At 60.4% G+C, this 24,168-nt stretch overlaps 1 protein-coding gene across 1 annotated transcript in view; it reads left to right on the top strand.

The window, feature by feature from the left end:
* Positions 1-24,168, top strand: part of NARS1 (asparaginyl-tRNA synthetase 1) — a 33,182-nt gene extending 9,014 nt beyond the window's left edge. Inside the window, exons 2-15 of the mRNA XM_078880861.1 lie at positions 2,540-2,622; positions 4,296-4,361; positions 5,648-5,740; positions 9,672-9,761; positions 10,140-10,218; positions 12,679-12,749; positions 13,213-13,299; positions 14,060-14,281; positions 17,857-18,056; positions 19,169-19,304; positions 19,515-19,628; positions 20,109-20,240; positions 21,269-21,400; positions 22,718-24,168. Of these exons, the coding sequence (XP_078736987.1) occupies positions 2,540-2,622; positions 4,296-4,361; positions 5,648-5,740; positions 9,672-9,761; positions 10,140-10,218; positions 12,679-12,749; positions 13,213-13,299; positions 14,060-14,281; positions 17,857-18,056; positions 19,169-19,304; positions 19,515-19,628; positions 20,109-20,240; positions 21,269-21,400; positions 22,718-22,849 (1,637 nt within the window). The 3' untranslated portion in view covers positions 22,850-24,168. The remainder of the gene's footprint in view (positions 1-2,539; positions 2,623-4,295; positions 4,362-5,647; positions 5,741-9,671; positions 9,762-10,139; positions 10,219-12,678; positions 12,750-13,212; positions 13,300-14,059; positions 14,282-17,856; positions 18,057-19,168; positions 19,305-19,514; positions 19,629-20,108; positions 20,241-21,268; positions 21,401-22,717) is intronic.

Raw genomic sequence — 24,168 nt, 5'->3', positions numbered from 1 at the left:
TGAGTCTATGGGTCTCTGCGTGAATCTACGGCTGTGTGAGTCTATGGGTCTCTGCGTGAGTCTGTGTCTCTGCGTGCGTCTGGATCTCTGCGTGAGTCTGTGGGTCTCTGTGTGAGTCTATGGATCTCTGCGTGAGTCTGTGGGTCTCTGCGTGAGTCTGTGGATTTATGTGAGTCTATGGGTCTCTGTGTGAGTCTATGGATCTCTGTGTGAGTCTGTGGGTCTCCGTGTGAGTCTGTGGGTCTCTACGTGAATCTCTGGATCTCTACGTGAGTCTCTGGGTCTCCGCGTGAGTCTGAGACCCTCCCTGTGGTGAAATCACTTTGGTCAGAGTCTGCAACCCGGAGTTGAACCCAGGCTGTCCGCGTTGCCGGCTCCCCCCGCAGTGTCGCCCCGGTGCCCGCCCAGCTCCCTCCCTCCCGTCGCTCGCGCTGCGGAGGCGGCGGGGAGGAGGGTTGGTGGATCGTGTGGAGATCTCGTCAAGGTCGCGTCGACGGAAGTGGCCGGACTGGTGGTTCTTGTTTGCGGCCGATGGGGGGGGGCGGTTGTTTTGTGTTTATTGCAAAGTCTTTGGTTTAGAGCAGAGGTCGCAAACGGGTTTTGTTTCCTTGCCCGTACCCGTACCCGTACCCGGCCGCACCAGGGTCGCAAACGGCTACCCGGCTACCCATACCCGGCCGGGCACGGGTATCAGGTAGGGTACGGGTATCGGGTAGGGTACGGGTATCGGGTAGGGTACGGGTATCGGGTAGGGTACGGGTATCGGGTAGGGTACGGGTAGCCGGGTATCGGGTAGGGTACGGGTATCGGGTAGGGTATGGGTATCGGGTAGGGTACGGGTATCGGGTAGGGTACGGGTATCGGGTAGGGTATCGGGTATCGGGTAGGGTACGGGTAGCCGGGTATCGGGTAGGGTATCAGGTAGGGTATGGGTATCGGGTAGGGTATCGGGTAGGGTACGGGTATCGGGTAGGGTATGGGTATCGGGTAGGGTACGGGTAGCCGGGTATCGGGTAGGGTATGGGTATCGGGTAGGGTATGGGTATCGGGTAGGGTATCGGGTAGGGTATGGGTATCGGGTAGGGTATGGGTAACGGGTAGCCGGGTATCGGGTAGGGTATCGGGTTGGGTATCGGGTAGGGTATGGGTATCGGGTAGGGTACGGGTAGCCGGGTATCGGGTAGGGTATCGGGTAGGGTATGGGTATCGGGTAGGGTATGGGTATCGGGTAGGGTACGGGTATCGGGTAGGGTATCGGGTAGGGTACGGGTATCGGGTAGGGTACGGGTAGCCGGGTATCGGGTAGGGTATCGGGTAGGGTATCGGGTAGGGTACGGGTATCGGGTAGGGTATGGGTATCGGGTAGGGTACGGGTAGCCGGGTATCGGGTAGGGTATGGGTATCGGGTAGGGTATGGGTATCGGGTAGGGTATCGGGTAGGGTATGGGTATCGGGTAGGGTATGGGTAACGGGTAGCCGGGTATCGGGTAGGGTATCGGGTTGGGTATCGGGTAGGGTATGGGTATCGGGTAGGGTATCGGGTAGGGTATGGGTATCGGGTAGGGTATGGGTATCGGGTAGGGTACGGGTATCGGGTAGGGTATCGGGTAGGGTATGGGTATCGGGTAGGGTATGGGTATCGGGTAGGGTATCGGGTAGGGTACGGGTATCGGGTAGGGTACGGGTAGCCGGGTATCGGGTAGGGTATCGGGTAGGGTACGGGTATCGGGTAGGGTACGGGTATCGGGTAGGGTACGGGTATCGGGTAGGGTACGGGTATCGGGTAGGGTATCGGGTAGGGGTAGCCGGGTATCGGGGGGTACCCGGTAGCGACCTCTGGTTTAGAGACTGGCGCTTGAGCGAGGCCACTCGTGGAGTTGATGGGCACGGAGAGTGAACGCGTCACTCCAGATCATCACGTGGGGAAGGGTGGGGGGGGGGGGGGCATTTTTATTGAGACCGCAGGAGGAATCCGATGAGCTATGAAGCACTTGTTGCACAGGTGTCCCAGGCGGGGCACGGGGTGAGAGAGGTGAGCGAGAGACGCCCCTGTGAACTGTGACCTCGTCCATGAACTGTGACCTCGTCCATGAACTGTGACCTCGTCCATGAACTGTGACCTCGTCGGGTTTGGCCACGTGGGTCGACATCGTCACCTTCGTCGATTTGGGGGGTTGCGCACGGTGGCAGTGATGTCACTCCCTAGACGCACCACACGGTTGTGAATACCGAGCTGAACCCCGTTGTTGTTGTGGTCGTTGTTGTGGTCGTTGTCGTGATTGTCGTTGTGATCGTTTTCGTTGTTGTGGTCGTTGTTGTGGTCATCGTTGTGGCTGTGTTCGTTGTTGTGGTTGTGATCGTTGTTGTGGTCATCGTTGTGGTTGTGGTCGTTGTTGTGGTCATCGTTGTGGCTGTGTTCGTTGTCGTTGTTGTGGTCTTGTGGTCGTTGTTGTGATCGTTGTCGTTGTTGTGGTCGTTGTTGTGGTCATCGTTGTGGCTGTGGCCGCGTCTGACGTCATCGTTGCCCCTCCCCCCGCAGGCGCCGTCTACACGTCGGAGCGCGACGGCGACGACGAGAGCGGAGACGGCAGCCAGCAGAAGCCCTTCAAGAGCGCCCTGCAGGTAGCACACACACACACACAGTCACCCTGCACACACACACACAGTCACCCTGCACACACACACACATGCTGTCACCCTGCACACACACACACATTGTCACCCTGCACACACAGACACACGCTGCACCCTGCACACACACACAGTCACCCTGCACACACACACACACGCTGTCACCCTGCACACACACACACATTGTCACCCTGCACACACAGACACACGCTGCACCCTACACACACACACAGTCACCCTGCACACACACACACACACACGCTGTCACCCTGCACACACACTCACACACACACACACTGTCACCCTGCACACACACACCCTGCAGGTAACACACACACACAGTCACCCTGCACACACACTCACACACACACACACACTGTCACCCTGCACACACACACACACCGTCACCCTGCACACACACACACACACACCCTTCAGGTAACACTCACACATGCACACGCCGTCACCCTGCACACACACACACCGTCACCCTGCACACACACACAGTCACCCTGCAGGTAACACACACACACACACAGTCACCCTGCACACACACACACTCACAGTCACCCTGCACACACACACACACACGCCGTCACCCTGCACACACACACAGCCACCCTTCAGGTAACACACACACACACAGTCACCCTGCACACACACTCACACACACACACACAGTCACCCTGCACACACACACACTCACCGTCACCCTGCAGATAGCACACACACCGTCACCCTGCACACACACACACACACACCGTCACCCTGCACACACACACACACACTCACCGTCACCCTGCACACACACACACACACTCACCGTCACCCTGCACACACACACGCCGTCACCCTGCACACACACTCACACACACACCGTCACCCTGCACACACACACACACTCACCGTCACCCTGCACACACACACACCGTCACCCTGCACACACACACACACCGTCACCCTGCACACACACACACACTCACCGTCACCCTGCACACACACACACAGTCACCCTGCAGGTAACACACACACACGCCGTCACCCTGCACACACACACACAGTCACCCTGCACACACACACACACACGCCGTCACCCTGCACACACACACACACACCGTCACCCTGCACACACACACACTCATCGTCACCCTGCACACACACACACACACCGTCACCCTGCACACACACACACAGTCACCCTGCACACACACACACTCACCGTCACCCTGCACACACACACACACACAGTCACCCTGCACACACACACACACCGTCACCCTGCACACACACACACACACAGTCACCCTGCACACACACACACACACTCACCGTCACCCTGCACACACACTCACACACACCGTCACCCTGCACACACACACACACACACCGTCACCCTGCACACACACTCGCACACACACGCTGCACCCTGCAGGTACCCCACTGGGACTCCCCACTCGCTCCCACAGGTCCCACTCGCCAGGTGAGCGGGGACCTGCCGAAGCTGCCTGGTCTTCTTTGCTGTTGTAGCTTTCTGACCCCGTGACCCTGATGGACATCCGTGACAAAGATCTTTAGAGCTCATCGGATTCCTCCTGCAGTCGACATCGAGACTCTGAGGCCTGCCTGTACCCCCACCCCCCACCCCCACCCTGTCGCTCTCTCAGGCCTTGAAAGCTGCGGGCAAGGAGCCCTTCCCCAGCGTCTACGTGGACGCCAAGGCCGAGGGAGAGGTAACGACTCGCTGCCTGCGCGTGACCACGATCGTTGTCGATCACGACGACGACGATGGTGACGACGACGATGGTGACGACGACGATGGTGACGACGACGATGGTGACGACGACGATGGTGACGACGATGATGGTGACGACGATGATGGTGACGACGATGATGGTGACGACGATGATGGTGACGACGATGATGGTGACGACGATGATGACGATGATGATGGTGACGATGATCATGATGATGGTGACGACGATGATGGTGACGACGACGATGGTGACGACGACGATGGTGACGACGATGATGGTGACGACGATGATGGTGACGACGATGATGACGATGATGATGGTGACGACGATGATGGTGACGACGATGATGGTGACGACGATGATGGTGACGACGATGATGGTGACGACGATGATGGTGACGACGATGATGGTGACGATGATGATGGTGACGACGATGATGACGATGATGATGGTGACGATGATCATGATGATGGTGACGACGATGATCGTGACGACGATGGTGACGACAATAATTATGACAATAATGATGATGATCATGATGATGATGGTGACGACGATGATGACGATGATGATGATGATGGTGACGATGATCATGATGATGTTGACGACGATGATGATGATGACAACGGTGACGATGGTGACGATCATGATGATGGTAACGGTGATAATGACGACAATGATGAAGGCGACGATGACAATGAAGACGATGACGACGACGATAATGACGACGATGATAATGACGAAGATGATGACGATAACGACGATGACAATGACGACGATGATAATGACTATGATGATGCTACTAATTTTACCGGGGCCAGCCCGGGTTCAGGATGAAGTGTCCTGCTCCACTGTGGATGGGTTTTAGTTCTTAAACCGGAAACCAATTTTTATTTCACCAGGTAAAGCCCCCACTCCGCTACGTAGTTCGCTTTCAGAAGCGGCCACAAATGATAGCTCAACGAAGTGGGCTTATCGTCATCATCGTCGTCGTCGCCATCATCGTCGTCGTCGTGTGGAAACTTATACCGGCCGAATACTCTCAACGCACCTTGATTCTAAATGTGGAAGGAGAAGCCGGAGAAAAATCGACGCGACCATTGGGTGAGCGAGCGAGCGAGAGAGAGAGAGAGACGCAGACTCCAAATGTACAGCAGGCATCCGGGTCGAGATCGAACTCATGACCTCCTGCAGACCGGGCGAGGTGCCATTTGGTGCATGCGGAGAGACGGAACGTGCGGACGTGGCTGTGTGTCTGCTAGAGATGGGAGCTGATCTCCAAGACGCAGCTCAAGGGCGTCAAGAAGGTCTGGCAGCGCGAGCAGATGAAGCAAGACGCCAAGGACAAGAAGGAGGTGCATGGGCCTACAAGCACACACACACACAGACACACAGACACACACACACACAGAGAGACACGCGGACACACACACACAGACACACACACACAGAGAGACAGACACACACACAGAGAGACACGCGGACACACACACACAGACACACACACACAGAGAGACACACACACACAGAGAGACACACACACACACAGAGAGACACGCGGACACACACACACAGAGACACACACACACAGAGAGACACGCGGACACACACACAGAGACACACACACACAGAGAGACAGACACACACACAGAGAGACACGCAGACACACACACACAGAGACACACACACACAGAGAGACACGCGGACACACACACACAGAGACACACACACACAGAGAGACACGCGGACACACACACACAGACACACACACACAGAGAGACACACGCACACAGAGAGACACACACACACACAGAGAGACACGCGGACACACACACACAGAGAGACACACACACAGAGAGACACGCAGACACACACACACAGAGACACACACACACAGAGAGACACGCGGACACACACACAGAGACACACACACACAGAGAGACACACACAGAGACACGCGGACACACACACAGAGAGACACACACACACAGAGAGACACGCGGACACACACACACAGAGACACACACACAGAGAGACACGCGGACACACACACACAGAGACACACACACACAGAGAGACACACACAGAGACACGCGGACACACACACAGAGACACACACACACAGAGAGACACGCGGACACACACACAGAGACACACACACACACAGAGAGACACGCGGACACACACACAGAGACACACACACACAGAGAGACACGCGGACACACACACAGAGAGACACACACACAGAGAGACACGCGGACACACACACAGAGAGACACACACACAGAGAGACACGCGGACACACACACAGAGAGACACACACACACAGAGAGACACGCGGACACACACACACAGAGACACACACACACAGAGAGACACGCGGACACACACACAGAGAGACACACACACACAGAGAGACACGCGGACACACACACACACAGAGACACACACACAGAGAGACACGCGGACACACACACAGAGAGACACACACACACAGAGAGACACGCGGACACACACACACAGAGACACACACACACAGAGAGACACACACAGACACACACACACAGAGACACACACACAGAGAGACAGACACACACAGAGACACGCGGACAGACACACACACACAGAGACACACACACACAGAGAGACAGACACACACAGAGAGACACGCGGACAGACACACACAGAGACACACACACACAGAGAGACACACACACACAGAGACACACACACACACACACAGACACACACACACAGAGAGACACGCGGACACACACACAGAGAGACACACACACACAGAGAGACACGCGGACACACACACACAGAGACACACACACAGAGAGACACGCGGACACACACACACAGAGACACACACACACACACACAGAGACACACACACAGAGAGACACGCGGACACACACACACAGAGACACACACACACAGAGAGACACACACACACAGAGACACGCGGACACACACACAGAGACACACACACACACAGAGACACACACAGACACACACACACAGAGACACACACACAGAGAGACAGACACACACAGAGACACGCGGACAGACACACACACACAGAGACACACACACACAGAGAGACAGACACACAGAGAGAGACACGCGGACAGACACACACAGAGACACACACACACAGAGAGACACGCGGACACACACACACAGAGACACACACACACACAGAGAGACACGCGGACACACACACACAGAGACACACACACACAGAGAGACACACACACACAGAGACACACACACACAGAGACACACACACACACAGAGAGACACGCGGACACACACACAGAGAGACACACACACACAGAGAGACACACACACACAGAGACACACACACACAGAGACACACACACACAGAGAGACACGCGGACACACACACAGAGAGACACACACACACAGAGAGACACGCGGACACACACACACAGAGACACACACACACAGAGAGACACACACAGACACACACACACAGAGACACACACACAGAGAGACAGACACACACAGAGACACGCGGACAGACACACACACACAGAGACACACACAGAGAGACAGACACACACAGAGAGACACGCGGACAGACACACACAGAGACACACACACACAGAGAGACACGCGGACACACAAACACACAGACGCGCGGACAGACACACACACACAGACACGCGGACAGACGCACACAGACACACACACACAGAGACACGCGGACACACACACAGACACACACAGAGACAGACACACACACAGAGACAGACACACACACACACAGAAACAGACACACACACACAGAGACAGACACACACACAGAGACAGACACACACACACAGAGACAGACACACACACAGAGACAGACACACACACACACAGAGACAGACAGACACACACACACACAGAGACAGACACACACACACACACACAGAGACAGACACACACACACACAGATACAGACACACACACACACAGAGACAGACACACACACACACAGAGACAGACACACACAGAGACAGACACACACACAGACGCGCGGACAGACACACACAGAGACAGACACACACACACACACAGAGACACGGGGACACACAAAGACAAAGATCCCCCGTATAGCCTTAACAGACTGTTGGGGCAAGTGCCGTTAGCGAGCACCTATGAAGGAAGGCACGGCACGCGAGGTGGTGGGTCGCCAACACCACGCCCGGCCGCCTTTGTCTCCCCAGTGGTGATGTTTACACACTGCACCAGGTACTCATTTGAGGCTGAGTCGACCTAGGGGAGGCCCAGGACCGGTTTTAGATAATCGTCAATGGTGTTGGCCATGAGCGGGAATCGAACTCGTGTCGCCGGGTTCATAGCGCAGCGTTAACCGCTACACTACCTCTCCCCACTAGACAGACACACACACACGCAGGCATATACACTCACAGAGACACACGCGCACATACAGGCACACACACACACACGCGTGGACACGTATACACAGACAAAGACAAAGATCCCCCGTATAGCCTTAACAGACTGTTGAGGCAAGTGCTGTTAGCGAGCACCTATGAAGGCCGGCACGGCACACGACGTTTACACACCGCACCAGGTACTCATTTTAGGCTGAGTCGACCTAGGGGAGGCCCAGGACCGGTTCAGATAATCGTCACTGATGATGTTTGCCGTGAGCGGGAATCAAACTCAGTTTGCCACGTCCGTAGCGCAGCGCGCTAACCGCTACACAGACAAAGACGCACACGTGCACAGACACGTACACACAGACAAACACGCGCGTACACTCGCACACACAGACGCGCGTGCACAGACACGTACACAAAGACAAACACGCACATACACTCGCACACACAGACGCACGTACACTGACACGTACACAAAGACAAACACGCGCGTACACACACACACACAGACACGCACGCACACACAGACGCGTACACTCGCACACACAGACGCGTACACTCGCACACACAGACGCGTACACTCGCACACACAGACGCGTACACTCGCACACACAGACGCGTACACTCGCACACACAGACGCGTACACTCGCACACACAGACGCGTACACTCGCACACACAGACGCGTACACTTGCACACACAGACGCGCGTACACTCGCAGAGAGAGACGAGAGGGGGGGAGAGAGGCCGCAGGAGATCGCGTGGAGGAGGAGTGGGGGGTGGGGGGGGCGGCGAGTGAGGGGGGGGGCACGGCGTGAGCGTGACGGTGGCCTGGCGGTGCTGCGCTGCGTGTGACGGGCAGGCGGAGGATGCTGCACGCCGGGAGAAGAACCTGGAGGAGGCTAAGAAGATCAGCATCGCACTCGACCCCAGCCTGCCCACACCGCTGCAGGTGAAGACAAAGACAAAGATACCCCCACACCACGTGTAGCCTTGACGGAGCGCTGGGGCAAGTGCTTGCTGGCGAGCGGCAACCGAGGTCGCTGCGTTCGTAGCGCTAACCACTGCGCCACCGCTCCCTATGTACAAAGACAAAGATCCCCCGTGTAGCCTTGACGGAGCGTGCGTGGTTGGTTGGGTGAGTGCGTGGTTGGGGGAGTTGCGTGGCTGGGTGAGTGCGTGGCTGGGTGTGTGCATGGCTGGGTGTGTGCGTGGTTGGGTGCGTGAGTGGCTGGGTGTGTGCGTGGCTGGGTGTGTGCGTGGCTGGGTGTGTGCATGGCTGGGTGTGTGCGTGAGTGTTAACCACTGCCGTGGTTTCTCCGCGTGGCAGCTCAAGGTGGCTGAGCTGGCGGCTCACCGGGGACGCCGCGTCAAGGTGTTCGGCTGGGTGCACCGGCTGCGGCGGCAAGGTGAGGCCTCCTCACCCGCTGGACCGGCCCCACACTCACCCTAAACCTCCGTGTCTCCTTCACGTGTCTCTCTCCCCGTGTCTCCTCCCCGTGTCTCTCCTCCCGTGTCTCTCCTCCTCGTCTCTCCACCCCGTGTCTCTCCTCCCCGTGTCCCTCCTCCCCGTGTCTCTCCCCCCGTGTCTCTCCCCCCCGTGTCTCTCCCCCCCGTGTCTCTCCCCCCCGTGTCTCTCCCCCCCGTGTCTCTCCCCCCCGTGTCTCTCCCCCCCGTGTCTCTCCTCCCCGTGTCTCTCCCCCCGTGTCTCTCCCCCCCGTGTCTCTCCCCCCCGTGTCTCTCCCCCCCGTGTCTCTCCCCCTCGTGTCTCTCCCCCCCGTGTCTCTCCCCCCCCGTGTCTCTCCCCCCGTGTCTCTCCCCCCGTGTCTCTCCCCCCCGTGTCTCCCCCCCCGTGTCTCTCCCCCCCGTGTCTCTCCCCCCGTGTCTCTCCCCCCCGTGTCTCCCCCCCCGTGTCTCTCCCCCCCGTGTCTCTCCTCCCGTGTCTCTCCTCCCCGTGTCTCTCCTCCCCGTGTCTCCCCCCCCGTGTCTCTCCCCCCCGTGTCTCTCCTCCCCGTGTCTCTCCCCCCCGTGTCTCCCCCCCCGTGTCTCTCCTCCCCGTGTCTCTCCTCCCCGTGTCTCTCCCCCCCGTGTCTCTCCTCCCTGTGTCTCTCCTCCCCGTGTCCCTCCTCCCCGTGTCTCTCCCCCTCTGTCTCTCTCCCCGTGTCTCTCCTCCCCGTGTCTCTCCCCCTCTGTCTCTCTCCCCGTGTCTCTCCTCCCGTGTCTCACTCCCCGTGTCTCTCCCCCCCATGTCTCTCCTCCCCGTGTCTCTCCCCCCCGTGTCTCTCCTCCCCGTGTCTCTCCTCCCCGTGTCCCTCCTCCCCGTGTCTCTCCCCCTCTGTCTCTCTCCCCGTGTCTCTCCTCCCCGTGTCTCTCCCCCTCTGTCTCTCTCCCCGTGTCTCTCCTCCCCGTGTCTCTCCCCCTCTGTCTCTCTCCCCGTGTCTCTCCTCCCCGTGTCTCTCCCCCCCGTGTCTCTCCTCCCCGTGTCTCTCCCCCCCGTGTCTCTCCTCCCGTGTCTCACTCCCCGTGTCTCTCCCCCCCGTGTCTCTCCTCCCCGTGTCTCTCCCCCCCGTGTCTCTCCTCCCCGTGTCTCTCCTCCCCGTGTCTCTCCTCCCCGTGTCTCTCCTCCCCGTGTCTCTCCCCCCCGTGTCTCTCCTCCCGTGTCTCACTCCCCGTGTCTCTCCCCCCCGTGTCTCTCCTCCCCGTGTCTCTCCCCCCCGTGTCTCTCCTCCCCGTGTCTCTCCCCCCCGTGTCTCTCCCCCCCGTGTCTCTCCCCCCCGTGTCTCTCCTCCCCGTGTCTCTCCCCCCCGTGTCTCTCCCCCCGTGTCTCTCCTCCTCGTGTCTTTCCTCCCGTGTCTCACTCCCCGTGTCTCTCCCCCCGTGTCTCTCCTCCCGTGTCTCTCCTCCCCGTGTCTCTCCTCCCCGTGTCTCTCTCCCCCGTGTCTCTCCTCCCCGTGTCTCTCCTCCCCGTGTCTCTCCCCCCCGTGTCTCTCCCCCCCCGTGTCTCTCCCCCCCGTGTCTCTCCCCCCCGTGTCTCTCCTCCCCGTGTCTCTCCCCCCGTGTCTCTCCTCCTCGTGTCTTTCCTCCCGTGTCTCTCCCCCCGTGTCTCTCCTCCCGTGTCTCTCCTCCCCGTGTCTCTCCTCCCCGTGTCTCTCTCCCCCGTGTCTCTCCTCCCCGTGTCTCTCCTCCCCGTGTCTCTCCCCCCCGTGTCTCTCCCCCCCGTGTCTCTCCTCCCCGTGTCTCTCCCCCCCGTGTCTCTCCCCCCCGTGTCTCTCCTCCCCGTGTCTCTCCTCCCCGTGTCCCTCCTCCCCGTGTCTCTCCCCCTCTGTCTCTCTCCCCGTGTCTCTCCTCCCCGTGTCTCTCCCCCTCTGTCTCTCTCCCCGTGTCTCTCCTCTCGTGTGTCTTCTTCCTGTATCTCCCCCCCCCCCTCTGCGTCTCCCCCCCCTCTGCATCTCCTCCCACATCAACCTAACAATTTCCATGGGAGGTATTTTGAATATAAAATATGATTCATATTTTCTAGTGACCCTAACCCTGACCCCGACCCTGACCATACCACTGACCCCGACCCTAACCCCGACCGTGACCCTGACCCTAACACTGACTCCAACCCCGAGACTAACTCGACTCTGACCCTAACCTTGACCCCGACCCTAACCCCGACCGTGACCCTAACCCCGACCCCGAGACTAATCCTGACCCTGACCCTAACACTGACCCTGACCCCAAGACTAACCCCGACCCTAATCCTGACCCCGACCGTGACCCTGACCCCGACCCTGACCCCGACCGTGACCCTAACCCTGACCCCGAGACCGTGACCCTGTGACCCCGACCCCGTGACCCTGAGGTGCGTGTCTCTCCCCCGGCAGGGCGCACGTTGATGTTCGTGGTGCTGCGTGACGGCACCGGCTTCCTGCAGTGCGTCATGAGCGAGAAACTGGTGAGGTCGCCTCGCTTCACTGGTGGCGGCGGTGGTGGCGGTTGTGGTGGTTGTGGTGGTTGTGGCGGTGGTTGTGGTGGTGGTGCCAGTGGTGGCAGTGGTGGTGGCTGTGGTTGTTGATTGTGGTGGTTGTGGTGGTTGTGGCGGTTGTGGTTGTGCCAGTGGTGATTGTGCCAGTGGTGGCAGTGGTGGTGGCAGTGGTGGTGGTTGTGCCAGTGGTGGCAGTAGTGGTGGTTGCGGTGGTGGTTGTGGTGGTTGTGGCGGTGGTGATGATTGTGGTGGTGACTGACGATGCTGTTGGTGACGGTGTTGTTGTGGTGTTGTTGTGGTGAAGTTGTGACGCTGGTGGTGTTGTGGTGTTGTTGTTGTGGTGTTGTTGTTGTGGTGTTGTTGTTGTGGTGATGTTGTGACGCTGGCGGTGTTGTTGTGGTGGTGTTGTTGTGTTGTTGTTGTGACACGGCAGTGCCAGTGCTACGCCGCCGTGCTGCTCGCCACCGAGAGCTCCGTCGCCGTGTACGGCACCGTGACGCCCGTGCCGGACGGCAAGGCGGTGAGCACCGGCACCACTCACGGCACCACACACGGCACCACTCACGGCCCCGGGGGGGTGGGGGGGACACAGTTGGGGGGTGGGCTCAGCATCACTCCTACAAGGGGCAGTCTGCATCCACCACACACCACGTGACTCGTCCGCCCACTGTCCTTACTGTTCTCCCTTGCCACCCGCCCACCGACCCCCCCCCCCCCACCTTGCCACCCACCAACCCCCCCTTGCCCACCCACCGACCCCCCCTTGCCCACCCACCGACCCCCCCCCTTGCCCACCCACCAACCCCCACCTTGCCCACCCACCAACCCCCACCTTGCCCACCCACCAACCCCCACCTTGCCCACCCACCAACCCCCACCTTGCCCACCCACTCCCCCCTTGCCCACCCCCCACTTGCCCACCCACCAACTCCCCCCCCTTGCCCACCCACCAACCCCCACCTTGCCCACCCACTCCCCCCTTGCCCACCCCCCACTTGCCCACCCACCAACTCCCCCCCCTTGCCCACCCACCAACCCCCACCTTGCCCACCCACTCCCCCCTTGCCCACCCCCCACTTGCCCACCCACCAACTCCCCCCCCTTGCCCACCCACCAACCCCCACCTTGCCCACCCACTCCCCCCTTGCCCACCCCCCACTTGCCCACCCACCAACTCCCCCCCCTTGCCCACCCACCAACCCCCACCTTGCCCACCCACTCCCCCCTTGCCCACCCCCCACTTGCCCACCCACCAACTCCCCCCCCTTGCCCCCCCCCAGGCCCCCGGCGGGCACGAGCTGGTGTGCGACTTCTGGGAGCTGGTGGGCGCCGCTCCGGCGGGCGGCGCCGACAACCTCCTGAACGAGGAGTCGAGCGTCGAGGTGCAGCTGGACCACCGGCACATGCTGCTGCGCGGGGAGACGCTGGCGCGCGTCCTGCGCGTGCGCTCCGCCGTCGTGCAGTGCTTCCGCGACCACTACTTCAGCCGCGGGTACCACGAGGTGCGTCCCCGTGGCAACGGGCGGGCGGGCGCTCGCTCGCACGCGCACTCGCACACTCGCACACACTCACACGCACACTCACTCGGTCGCGCACACACGCACACACACTCGCACACTCGCACACACGCACGCTCACGCGCACACACGCACGTACACACGCACACTCACTCGGTCGCGCACACGCACACACACTCACTCGGTCGCGCACACACGCACACACACTCGCACACTCGCACACGCACGTACACACGCACACTCACTCGGTCGCGCACACTCGCACACACACTTGCACACACACACTCACTCAGTCGCGCACACTCACACACACACACACGCACACACCCAGGTCTCCACCACACACACACACCCAGGTCTCCACCACACACACACGCACACACAGACACGCGCGTGTCTCCACCGCAAGACAAATGCAAAGATCCCCCCCCCCCTCGCACAGCCTCCACGGACTGCTGGGGCAAGTGTCGAGGCTGTGTGAGTAGCCGCAGCGTGTCTGTGTAGCGGCAGCGCGTCTGAGTAGCGGTGTCTGTGTAGCGGCAGCGCGTCTGAGTAGCGGTGTCTGTGTAGCGGCAGCGTGTCTGCGTAGCGGTGTCTGCGTAGCGGTGTCTGCGTAGCGTGTCTGAGTAGTGGTGTCTGCGTAGTGGTGTCTGCGTAGCGGTGTCTGAGTAGTGGTGTCTGCGTAGCGGTGTCTGCGTAGCGGTGTCTGTGTAGCGGCAGCGTGTCTGCGTAGCGGTGTCTGTGTAGCGGCAGCGTGTCTGCGTAGTGGTGTCTGTGTAGCGGCAGCGTGTCTGCGTAGCGGTGTCTGCGTAGCGGTGTCTGTGTAGCGGCAGCGTGTCTGCGTAGCGGTGTCTGCGTAGCGGTGTCTGCGTAGCGGTGTCTGAGTAGCGGTGTCTGAGTAGCGGCAGCGTGTCTGCGCAGCGTGTCTGAGTAGCGGTGTCTGAGTAGCGGCAGCGTGTCTGAGTAGCGGTGTCTGAGTAGGGGCAGCGTGTCTGCGCAGCGTGTCTGAGTAGCGGTGTCTGCGTAGTGGTGTCTGAGTAGCGGCAGCGTGTCTGTGTAGCGGCAGCGTGTCTGCGTAGCGGTGTCTGCGTAGCGGTGTCTGTGTAGCGGTGTCTGTGTAGCGGCAGCGTGTCTGTGTAGCGGCAGCGTGTCTGCGTAGCGGTGTCTGCGTAGCGGTGTCTGAGTAGCGGTGTCTGCGTAGCGGTGTCTGCGTAGCGGCAGCGTGTCTGTGTAGCGGCAGCGTGTCTGCGTAGCGGTGTCTGCGTAGCGGTGTCTGCGTAGCGGTGTCTGTGTAGCGGTGTCTGCGTAGCGGTGTCTGTGTAGCGGTGTCTGTGTAGCGGCAGCGTGTTTGCGTAGCGGTGTCTGCGTAGCGGTGTCTGAGTAGCGGCAGCGTGTCTGAGTAGCGGTGTCTGTGTAGCGGCAGCGTGTCTGAGTAGCGGTGTCTGTGTAGCGGTGTCTGCGTAGCGGTGTCTGCGTAGCGGTGTCTGTGTAGCGGCAGCGTGTCTGCGTAGCGGTGTCTGCGTAGCGGTGTCTGCGTAGCGGTGTCTGTGTAGCGGCAGCGTGTCTGAGTAGCGGTGTCTGCGTAGCGGTGTCTGCGTAGCGGTGTCTGCGTAGCGGCAGCGTGTCTGCGTAGCGGTGTCTGCGTAGCGGCAGCGTGTCTGTGTAGCGGTGTCTGCGTAGCGGTGTCTGAGTAGCGGCAGCGTGTCTGTGTAGCGGTGTCTGCGTAGCGGTGTCTGCGTAGTGGTGTCTGTGTAGCGGCAGCGTGTCTGCGTAGCGGTGTCTGCGTAGCGGTGTCTGTGTAGCGGCAGCGTGTCTGCGTAGCGGTGTCTGTGTAGCGGCAGCGTGTCTGCGTAGCGGTGTCTGCGTAGCGGTGTCTGCGTAGCGGTGTCTGTGTAGCGGCAGCGTGTTTGCGTAGCGGTGTCTGCGTAGCGGTGTCTGAGTAGCGGCAGCGTGTCTGAGTAGCGGTGTCTGTGTAGCGGCAGCGTGTCTGAGTAGCGGTGTCTGCGTAGCGGTGTCTGAGTAGCGGCAGCGCGTCTGCGTAGCGGTGTCTGTGTAGCGGCAGCGTGTCTGCGTAGCGGTGTCTGCGTAGCGGTGTCTGAGTAGCGGTGTCTGTGTAGCGGCAGCGTGTCTGCGTAGCGGTGTCTGCGTAGCGGTGTCTGAGTAGCGGCAGCGTGTCTGAGTAGCGGTGTCTGTGTAGCGGCAGCGTGTCTGAGTAGCGGTGTCTGCGTAGCGGTGTCTGAGTAGCGGTGTCTGAGTAGCGGCAGCGTGTCTGCGTAGCGGTGTCTGCGTAGCGGTGTCTGCGTAGCGGCAGCGTGTCTGTGTAGCGGCAGCGTGTCTGCGTAGCGGTGTCTGCGTAGCGGTGTCTGCGTAGCGGTGTCTGCGTAGCGGTGTCTGCGTAGCGGTGTCTGTGTAGCGGTGTCTGTGTAGCGGCAGCGTGTTTGCGTAGCGGTGTCTGCGTAGCGGTGTCTGAGTAGCGGCAGCGTGTCTGAGTAGCGGTGTCTGTGTAGCGGCAGCGTGTCTGAGTAGCGGTATCTGTGTAGTGGTGTCTGCGTAGCGGTGTCTACGTAGCGGTGTCTGTGTAGCGGCAGCGTGTCTGCGTAGCGGTGTCTGCGTAGCGGTGTCTGCGTAGCGGTGTCTGTGTAGCGGCAGCGTGTCTGAGTAGCGGTGTCTGCGTAGCGGTGTCTGCGTAGCGGTGTCTGCGTAGCGGCAGCGTGTCTGCGTAGCGGTGTCTGCGTAGCGGCAGTGTGTCTGTGTAGCGGTGTCTGCGTAGCGGTGTCTGAGTAGCGGCAGCGTGTCTGTGTAGCGGTGTCTGCGTAGCGGTGTCTGCGTAGTGGTGTCTGTGTAGCGGCAGCGTGTCTGCGTAGCGGTGTCTGTGTAGCGGCAGCGTGTCTGCGTAGCGGTGTCTGCGTAGCGGTGTCTGCGTAGCGGTGTCTGTGTAGCGGCAGCGTGTCTGCGTAGCGGTGTCTGAGTAGCGGCAGCGTGTCTGAGTAGCGGTGTCTGTGTAGCGGCAGCGTGTCTGAGTAGCGGTGTCTGCGTAGCGGTGTCTGAGTAGCGGCAGCGTGTCTGCGTAGCGGTGTCTGTGTAGCGGCAGCGTGTCTGCGTAGCGGTGTCTGCGTAGCGGCAGCGTGTCTGCGTAGCGGTGTCTGCGCAGCGTGTCTGAGTAGTGGTGTCTGCGTAGTGGTGTCTGAGTAGCGGCAGCGTGTCTGCGTAGCGGTGTCTGCGCAGCGTGTCTGAGTAGTGGTGTCTGCGTAGTGGTGTCTGAGTAGCGGCAGCGTGTCTGCGTAGCGGTGTCTGCGCAGCGTGTCTGAGTAGTGGTGTCTGCGTAGTGGTGTCTGAGTAGCGGCAGCGTGTCTGCGTAGTGGTGTCTGTGTAGCAGCATCGTGTCTGCGTAGCGGTGTCTGCGTAGCGGTGTCTGTGTAGCGGCAGCGTGTCTGCGTAGCGGTGTCTGAGTAGCGGCAGCGTGTCTGCGTAGCGGTGTCTGTGTAGCGGCAGCGTGTCTGAGTAGCGGTGTCTGCGTAGCGGTGTCTGAGTAGCGGCAGCGTGTCTGCGTTGCGCCGCAGGTGACGCCGCCCACGCTGGTGCAGACGCAGGTGGAGGGGGGCTCCACGCTGTTCCGCCTCGACTACTTTGGGGAGGAGGCGTTCCTCACGCAGTCCTCGCAGCTCTACCTGGAGACCTGCATCCCCGCGCTGGGGGACGTCTTCTGCGTGTCGCAGTCGTACCGCGCAGAGCAGTCGCGCACGCGGCGCCACCTCGCCGAGTACGCACTCGCACGCTCGCTCTCACCGCGGGGACTCACTCGCTCACTTCGCTCGCTCTCACCGCCGGGACTCGCTCGCTCACTCGCTCGCTCACAACGCTCACTCACTCGCTCACTCGCTCGCTCTCACCGCCGGGACTCGCTCGCTCACTCGCTCGCTCACACTCACTCGCTCACTCACTCGCTCACTCACTCGCTCGCTCACTCACTCACTCGCTTGCCCTCACTCACTATCACCGTGGGACTCGCTCACTCGCTCACTCACACTCACCATGGGACTCACTCGCTCTCACCGCTCTCACTCACACACCCACTCGCTCTCACCACGGGGATTCACTCGCTCACTCGCTCGCTTGCTCGCTCACTCACTCCCTCACTTACTCGCTCACTTCGTTCGCTCACTCGCTCACTCACTCACTCACTCTCACTCACTCTCGCCGTGGGACTCACTCGCTCACTCACTCGCTCGCTCTCGCCGTGGGACTCACTCGCTCACTCACTCGCTCACTCTTACCGTGGGAATCACTCACTCACTCTCACCGCCGGGACTCACTGTCGGAACACGCTCACCACGAGACTGGGACCCGCTCACTCACTCGTTCACTCACTTGCCCTCACCGCGGGGACTCGCTCACTCACTCGCTCGCTCTCACCGCGCTCGCTCACACCCACTCGCTCGCTTGCTCACTCACTCACTCTCACCACGGGGACTCACTCGCTCACTCACCGAGGGGACACTCACCACGGATGACTCGCTCTGGCTGCGTGTTGCTCGCTCCGTGGTGTGCGGAGCGGCGGGGCATCGGCCCGCGAGCCGCGCTACCGACCCAGCAACCCGCCTTCGAATCCCGCTCGCGACCAAAAACACGAATATTTTAACCGATCGCGGACCTCCCGTAGCTCCACTCGGCCTCAAACGAGTACCCGGTGCGGCGTGCAAACGTCGCGGCCGGGCGCGGCGCCGTCCACCCGCCCTGTAGCCCCACCGCTCCTCCGCTCCTCCGCTCCTCGCCACCGGCGGCACTTGCCCCTGCGGCCCGCTGGAGGCTACGCGGGGCTCCTGTGTACCGCGCCCCGTGTGTTCTGACGGGGGGCGCTGCGTGCCCGGCTAGGTACACGCACGTGGAGGCCGAGTGCCCGTTCATCACGTTCGAGGAGCTGCTGCAGCGCGTGGAGGACTTGGTGTGCGACGTGGTGGAGCGCGCACTCAGCTCGCCACTCGCCCCGCAGCTGCTCGAGGTCAACCCGGTGGGTGGGCCACCCTCCCTCCCACCCCCACTGTGCCCCCCCCCACCCCGCCCCCCCCCCACTGTGCCCCCCCCAGCCCTCCAACCCTCTGAGTCATCCTCTCTCTCTCTGAGTCGTCCTCTCTCTCTCTCCGTGCCGTGCTCTCTCTCTGAGTCGTCCTCTCTCTCTCTGAGTCGTCCTCTCTCTGAGTCGTCCTCTCTGCTGCTGCAGGGCTTTGTGGCACCCAAGAGGCCATTCCGCCGCATGGACTACACGGACGCCATCGCCTGGCTCCGTGAGCACAACGTCACCAAGGAGGATGGCACCTTCTACGAGTTCGGGGAGGTGAGGCCTCGCTCACCCGCTCGCTCGCCCGCACGCTCGCCCACACGCTCGCCCACACGCTCGCCCACACGCTCGCCCACACGCTCGCTCACCCGCACGCTCACCCGCTCGCTCACCCACACGCTCGCTCACCCACACGCTCGCCCACACGCTCGCTCACCCACACGCTCACCCGCACGCTCACTCGAACGCTCACCCACACGCTCAGCCACACGCTCACCCGCACGCTCACCCGCACGCTCACCCGCACGCTCACTCGCACGCTCACCCACACGCTCACCCACACGCTCACCCACACGCTCACCCCCACGCTCGCTCACCCCCTCCCTCTCCCCCCATGCTCACCCACACGGTGCCGCGTGTTTACGAGTCGGAGCGAGCGAGATAACACATCCTACTTGCTGCCCTGCCGCCGTGCGTCCTACTTGCCGCGCTGCCGCCGTGCGTCCTACTTGCTGCGCTGCTCGTCTCTCTCCGCAGGACATCCCCGAGGCCCCGGAGCGTCTGATGACGGACGCCATCGGCGAGCCCATCCTGCTGTGCCGCTTCCCGGCCGAGATCAAGTCCTTCTACATGCAGCGCTGCGCCCACGACCCGCGGCTCACCGAGTCGGTGCGCCCCCGCCACCGCCGCCTCGCGCTCGCCCGCTCGCCCGCTCGCCCACACGCTCACTCAGTCACTCAGTCACCCGCTCGGTCACTCGCCCGCATGCTCACACGCTCACTCGCTCGCCCACTCACTCAGTCACCCACTCGCTCACTCGCCCACACGCTCACACACCCGCACGCTCACTCGCCCACTCGCTCACCCACTCACTCGCCCACACGCTCACCCACTCACTTGCCCGCACACTCACTCACTCGCCCACACGCTCACCCACTCACTTGCCCACACGCTCACCCACTCACTTGCCCGCACACTCACTCACTCGCCCACACGCTCACCCACTCACTTGCCCGCACACTCACTCATTCGCCCACACGCTCACCCACTCACTCACACACTCACCCACTCACTCAATCACCCGCTCGGTCACTCGCCCGCACGCTCACTCACTCACACGCTCACCCACTCACTTGCCCGCACACTCACTCACTCACTCACCCACACACTCGCTCGTTCACTCGCTCGTTCACTCGCCCGCACACTCACTCACTCACCCGCACACTAGCTCACTCACCCGCACACTAGCTCACTCGCTCGCTCGATCGCCTGCACACTCACTCACTCACTCACCCGCACACTAGCTCACTCACTCACTCACCTGCACACTCACACAGCCATCTTTGTGTGTGTCTGTGAGTGTACGCACGTGTCTGTGTGTGTGTGAGTGTACACACGTGTCTGTGTGTGTCTGAGCGTACACGCACGTGTCTGTGTGTGTCTGTGAGTGTACACAAGTGTCTGTGTGTGTCTGTGAGTGTACACTCGTGTCTGTGTGTGTATGTGTGTACACAGTGTCTGTGTGTCTGAGTGTACACACGTGTCTGTGTGTGTCTGAGCGTACACACGTGTCTGTGTGTGTCTGTGAGTGTACACACGTGTCTGTGTGTGTCTGTGAGTCTACACACGTGTCTGTGTGTGTCTGAGCGTGCACGCATGTTTCAAGGCTACGCGGGTGACCTGTCTCTTCGTGACAGGTGGACGTGCTGATGCCCAACGTGGGTGAGATTGTGGGGGGGTCCATGCGTATCTGGGACCGCGAGGAGCTCCTGGAAGGCTACAAGCGGGAGGGCATCGACCCCACGCCCTACTACTGGTACACGGATCAGGTGAGCGGGGACCCACCGATTGTTGTTGTTGTTGTTTGTTGTTGCCCATACAGGGACTCCTCTACTTATGAACAAGTTAGGTTCCAGAGGTCTGTTCGTAAGTCCAACTTTAGTCCTGTCGATCCCAAACACGTTGTACGGCATGTACACTAAACACGGGGAATGGATTTAAACGTTGTATAATCTCCTGTGGATGTAGATGCCACTGGTTCTTCACGTTCTGCAGATGTAGATGCCATTGGTTCTTCACGTTCTGCAGATGTAGATGCCACTGGTTCTTCACGTTCTGTAAATGTAGATGCCACTGGTTCTTCACGTTCTGCAGATGTAGATGCCACTGGTTCTTCACGTTCTGCAGATGTAGATGCCACTGGTTCTTCACGTTCTGCAGATGTAGATGCCACTGGTTCTTCACGTTCTGCAGATGTAGATGCCACTGGTTCTTCACGTTCTCTAGATGTAGATGCCACTGGTTCTTCACGTTCTGCAGATGTAGATGCCACTGGTTCTTCACGTTCTGCAGATGTAGATGCCACTGGTTCTTCGCGTTCTGCAGATGTAGATGCCACTGGTTCTTCACGTTCTGCAGATGTAGATGCCACTGGTTCTTCACGTTCTGCAGATGTAGATGCCACTGGTTCTTCACGTTCTCTAGATGTAGATGCCACTGGTTCTTCGCGTTCTGTAGATGTAGATGCCACTGGTTCTTCACGTTCTGCAGATGTAGATGCCACTGGTTCTTCACGTTCTGCAGATGTAGATGCCACTGGTTCTTCACGTTCTGTAAATGTAGATGCCACTGGTTCTTCACGTTCTGCAGATGTAGATGCCACTGGTTCTTCACGTTCTGTGAATGTAGATGCCACTGGTTCTTCACGTTCTGCAGATGTAGATGCCACTGGTTCTTCATGTTCTGCAGATGTAGATGCCACTGGTTCTTCACCGCCACCACCATTGCACCACCGCCACCACGACCGCCACCACCGCACCACCGCCGCCACCACCATTGCACCACCACCACCGCCACCACCGCACCACCACAACCATTGCACCACCACCACCACTGCACGACCACCACCACCATGACCGCCACCACTGCACCGCCACCACCATTGCACCACCGCCACCACGACCACTGCACCACCGCCACCACCACTGCACGACCACCACCACCATGACCGCCACCACCGCACCACCACCACCACCTCCACCATTGCACCACCGCCACCACGACCGCCGCCACCGCCACCACCATTGCACCACCGCCGTCACCACCGCCACCGGGCAGTTGAGGTGATATCCGAATTTGTGTTGCAGCGCAAGTACGGCTCGTGCCCCCACGGCGGCTACGGCCTGGGCCTGGAGCGCTTCCTAACGTGGATCCTGAACCGGCACCACATCCGTGACGTGTGCCTCTACCCACGCTTCATCCAGCGCTGCAAGCCCTGAGCCCGCCGGCCCTGGCGGCGTCGCCACGGTGACCGCGGCGTCGCCAAGGGGACCGGGGTGTTGCCATGGGGACCGCGGTGGCAGGGCGACGCTACAAATCAATAATGAACACGGTGATGTAGAGGGTAACGGCGTCGCATATCCCACCTCTCGCCAGGACGGTGAGGTTGTAGGCGGGGACACGAGGTTAAGTTCAGATGTGTGGTGTGTGCGTGCGTGTGGTGCGTGTGTGTGTGGTGCGTGTGTGCGGTGTGTGTGGTGCGTGTGTGTGGTGCGTGTGTGTGTGGTGCGTGCGTGGTGCGTGCGGTGCGTGTGTGTGTGGTGCGTGCGTGGTGCGTGCGTGTGTGTGCTGCGTGTGTGTGTGGTGCGTGTGTGCGGTGTGTGTGGTGCATGCGTATGGTGCGTGTGTGTGTGTGGTGCGTGCGTGGTGCGTGCGGTGCGTGCATGGCGTGCGTGTGTGCGTGCGTGTGGTGCGTGCGTGCGGTGTGTGTGTGTGTGTGGTGCGTGCGTGTGATGTGCATGCGGTGCGTGCGTGCGGTTCGTGCGTGGTGTGTGCGCGGTGTGTGTGGTCCGTGTGTGCATGGTGCGAGTCTTGTGGTGTGTGCGTGTGGTGTGTGCGGTGTGTGTGTGTGGTGTGTGTGGTCCGTGTGTCTGTGGTCCGAGTCTGTGGTGTGTGTGTGTGTGGTGCTTGTGCAGTGTAGACATCCTCCAGTGTGGGAGCGTGATGGTTCACACGCGGCCTGTGCCCAGGGCTCGGCTGCTGACGCGTGCGGGTTGGGGGTGTGGGTGGGAACCGCTCGGCCGTGGCTCAAGGAGCCACGGCAGCAGGAAGAAAGGGTGGCCTAGGTTCGACCCCTGACCCGGGCGATTTTTTCTGTGTGTGTGGAGTTTGGATTCACCCCCCCCCCCACACCCTGTTCCGCATGGGTTTTCCTCCAGGTTCAAAATGTACCTGCAAATTGCTCGATTGGGATCGCTCGCAACAGCAATAAAAGCAGCATCATCGCCATCCCTCACTACTGCGCGCGAACTTGACGGGGCCCTCCTGAACGAGAGCCATGAGACTCGTGAATAAAAACCCGGCCCTCTACGGCACTGATTTCATGGTCTCAGCCTGATCACCAATCATCCACAGAGGGAGACCCACCCATAGACTCTCAGACACATCGACTTGCACAGAGACCCATCGACTCGCACAGAGGTCCATAGACTCGCACAGAGACTCATAGACTCTCATACCCATCGACTCACACAGAGACCCATGGCCTCGCACAGAGGTCCATAGACTCTCAGACACATCGACTTGCACAGAGACCCAT

The sequence above is a fragment of the Lampetra fluviatilis genome, chromosome 59, assembly GCF_964198595.1.
Source record: "Lampetra fluviatilis chromosome 59, kcLamFluv1.1, whole genome shotgun sequence".
In the NCBI taxonomy this organism is placed as follows: domain Eukaryota; kingdom Metazoa; phylum Chordata; class Hyperoartia; order Petromyzontiformes; family Petromyzontidae; genus Lampetra; species Lampetra fluviatilis.
The sequence above is the reverse complement of the archived record's forward strand: the minus strand, read 5'-3'. Positions and strand labels throughout refer to the sequence as shown.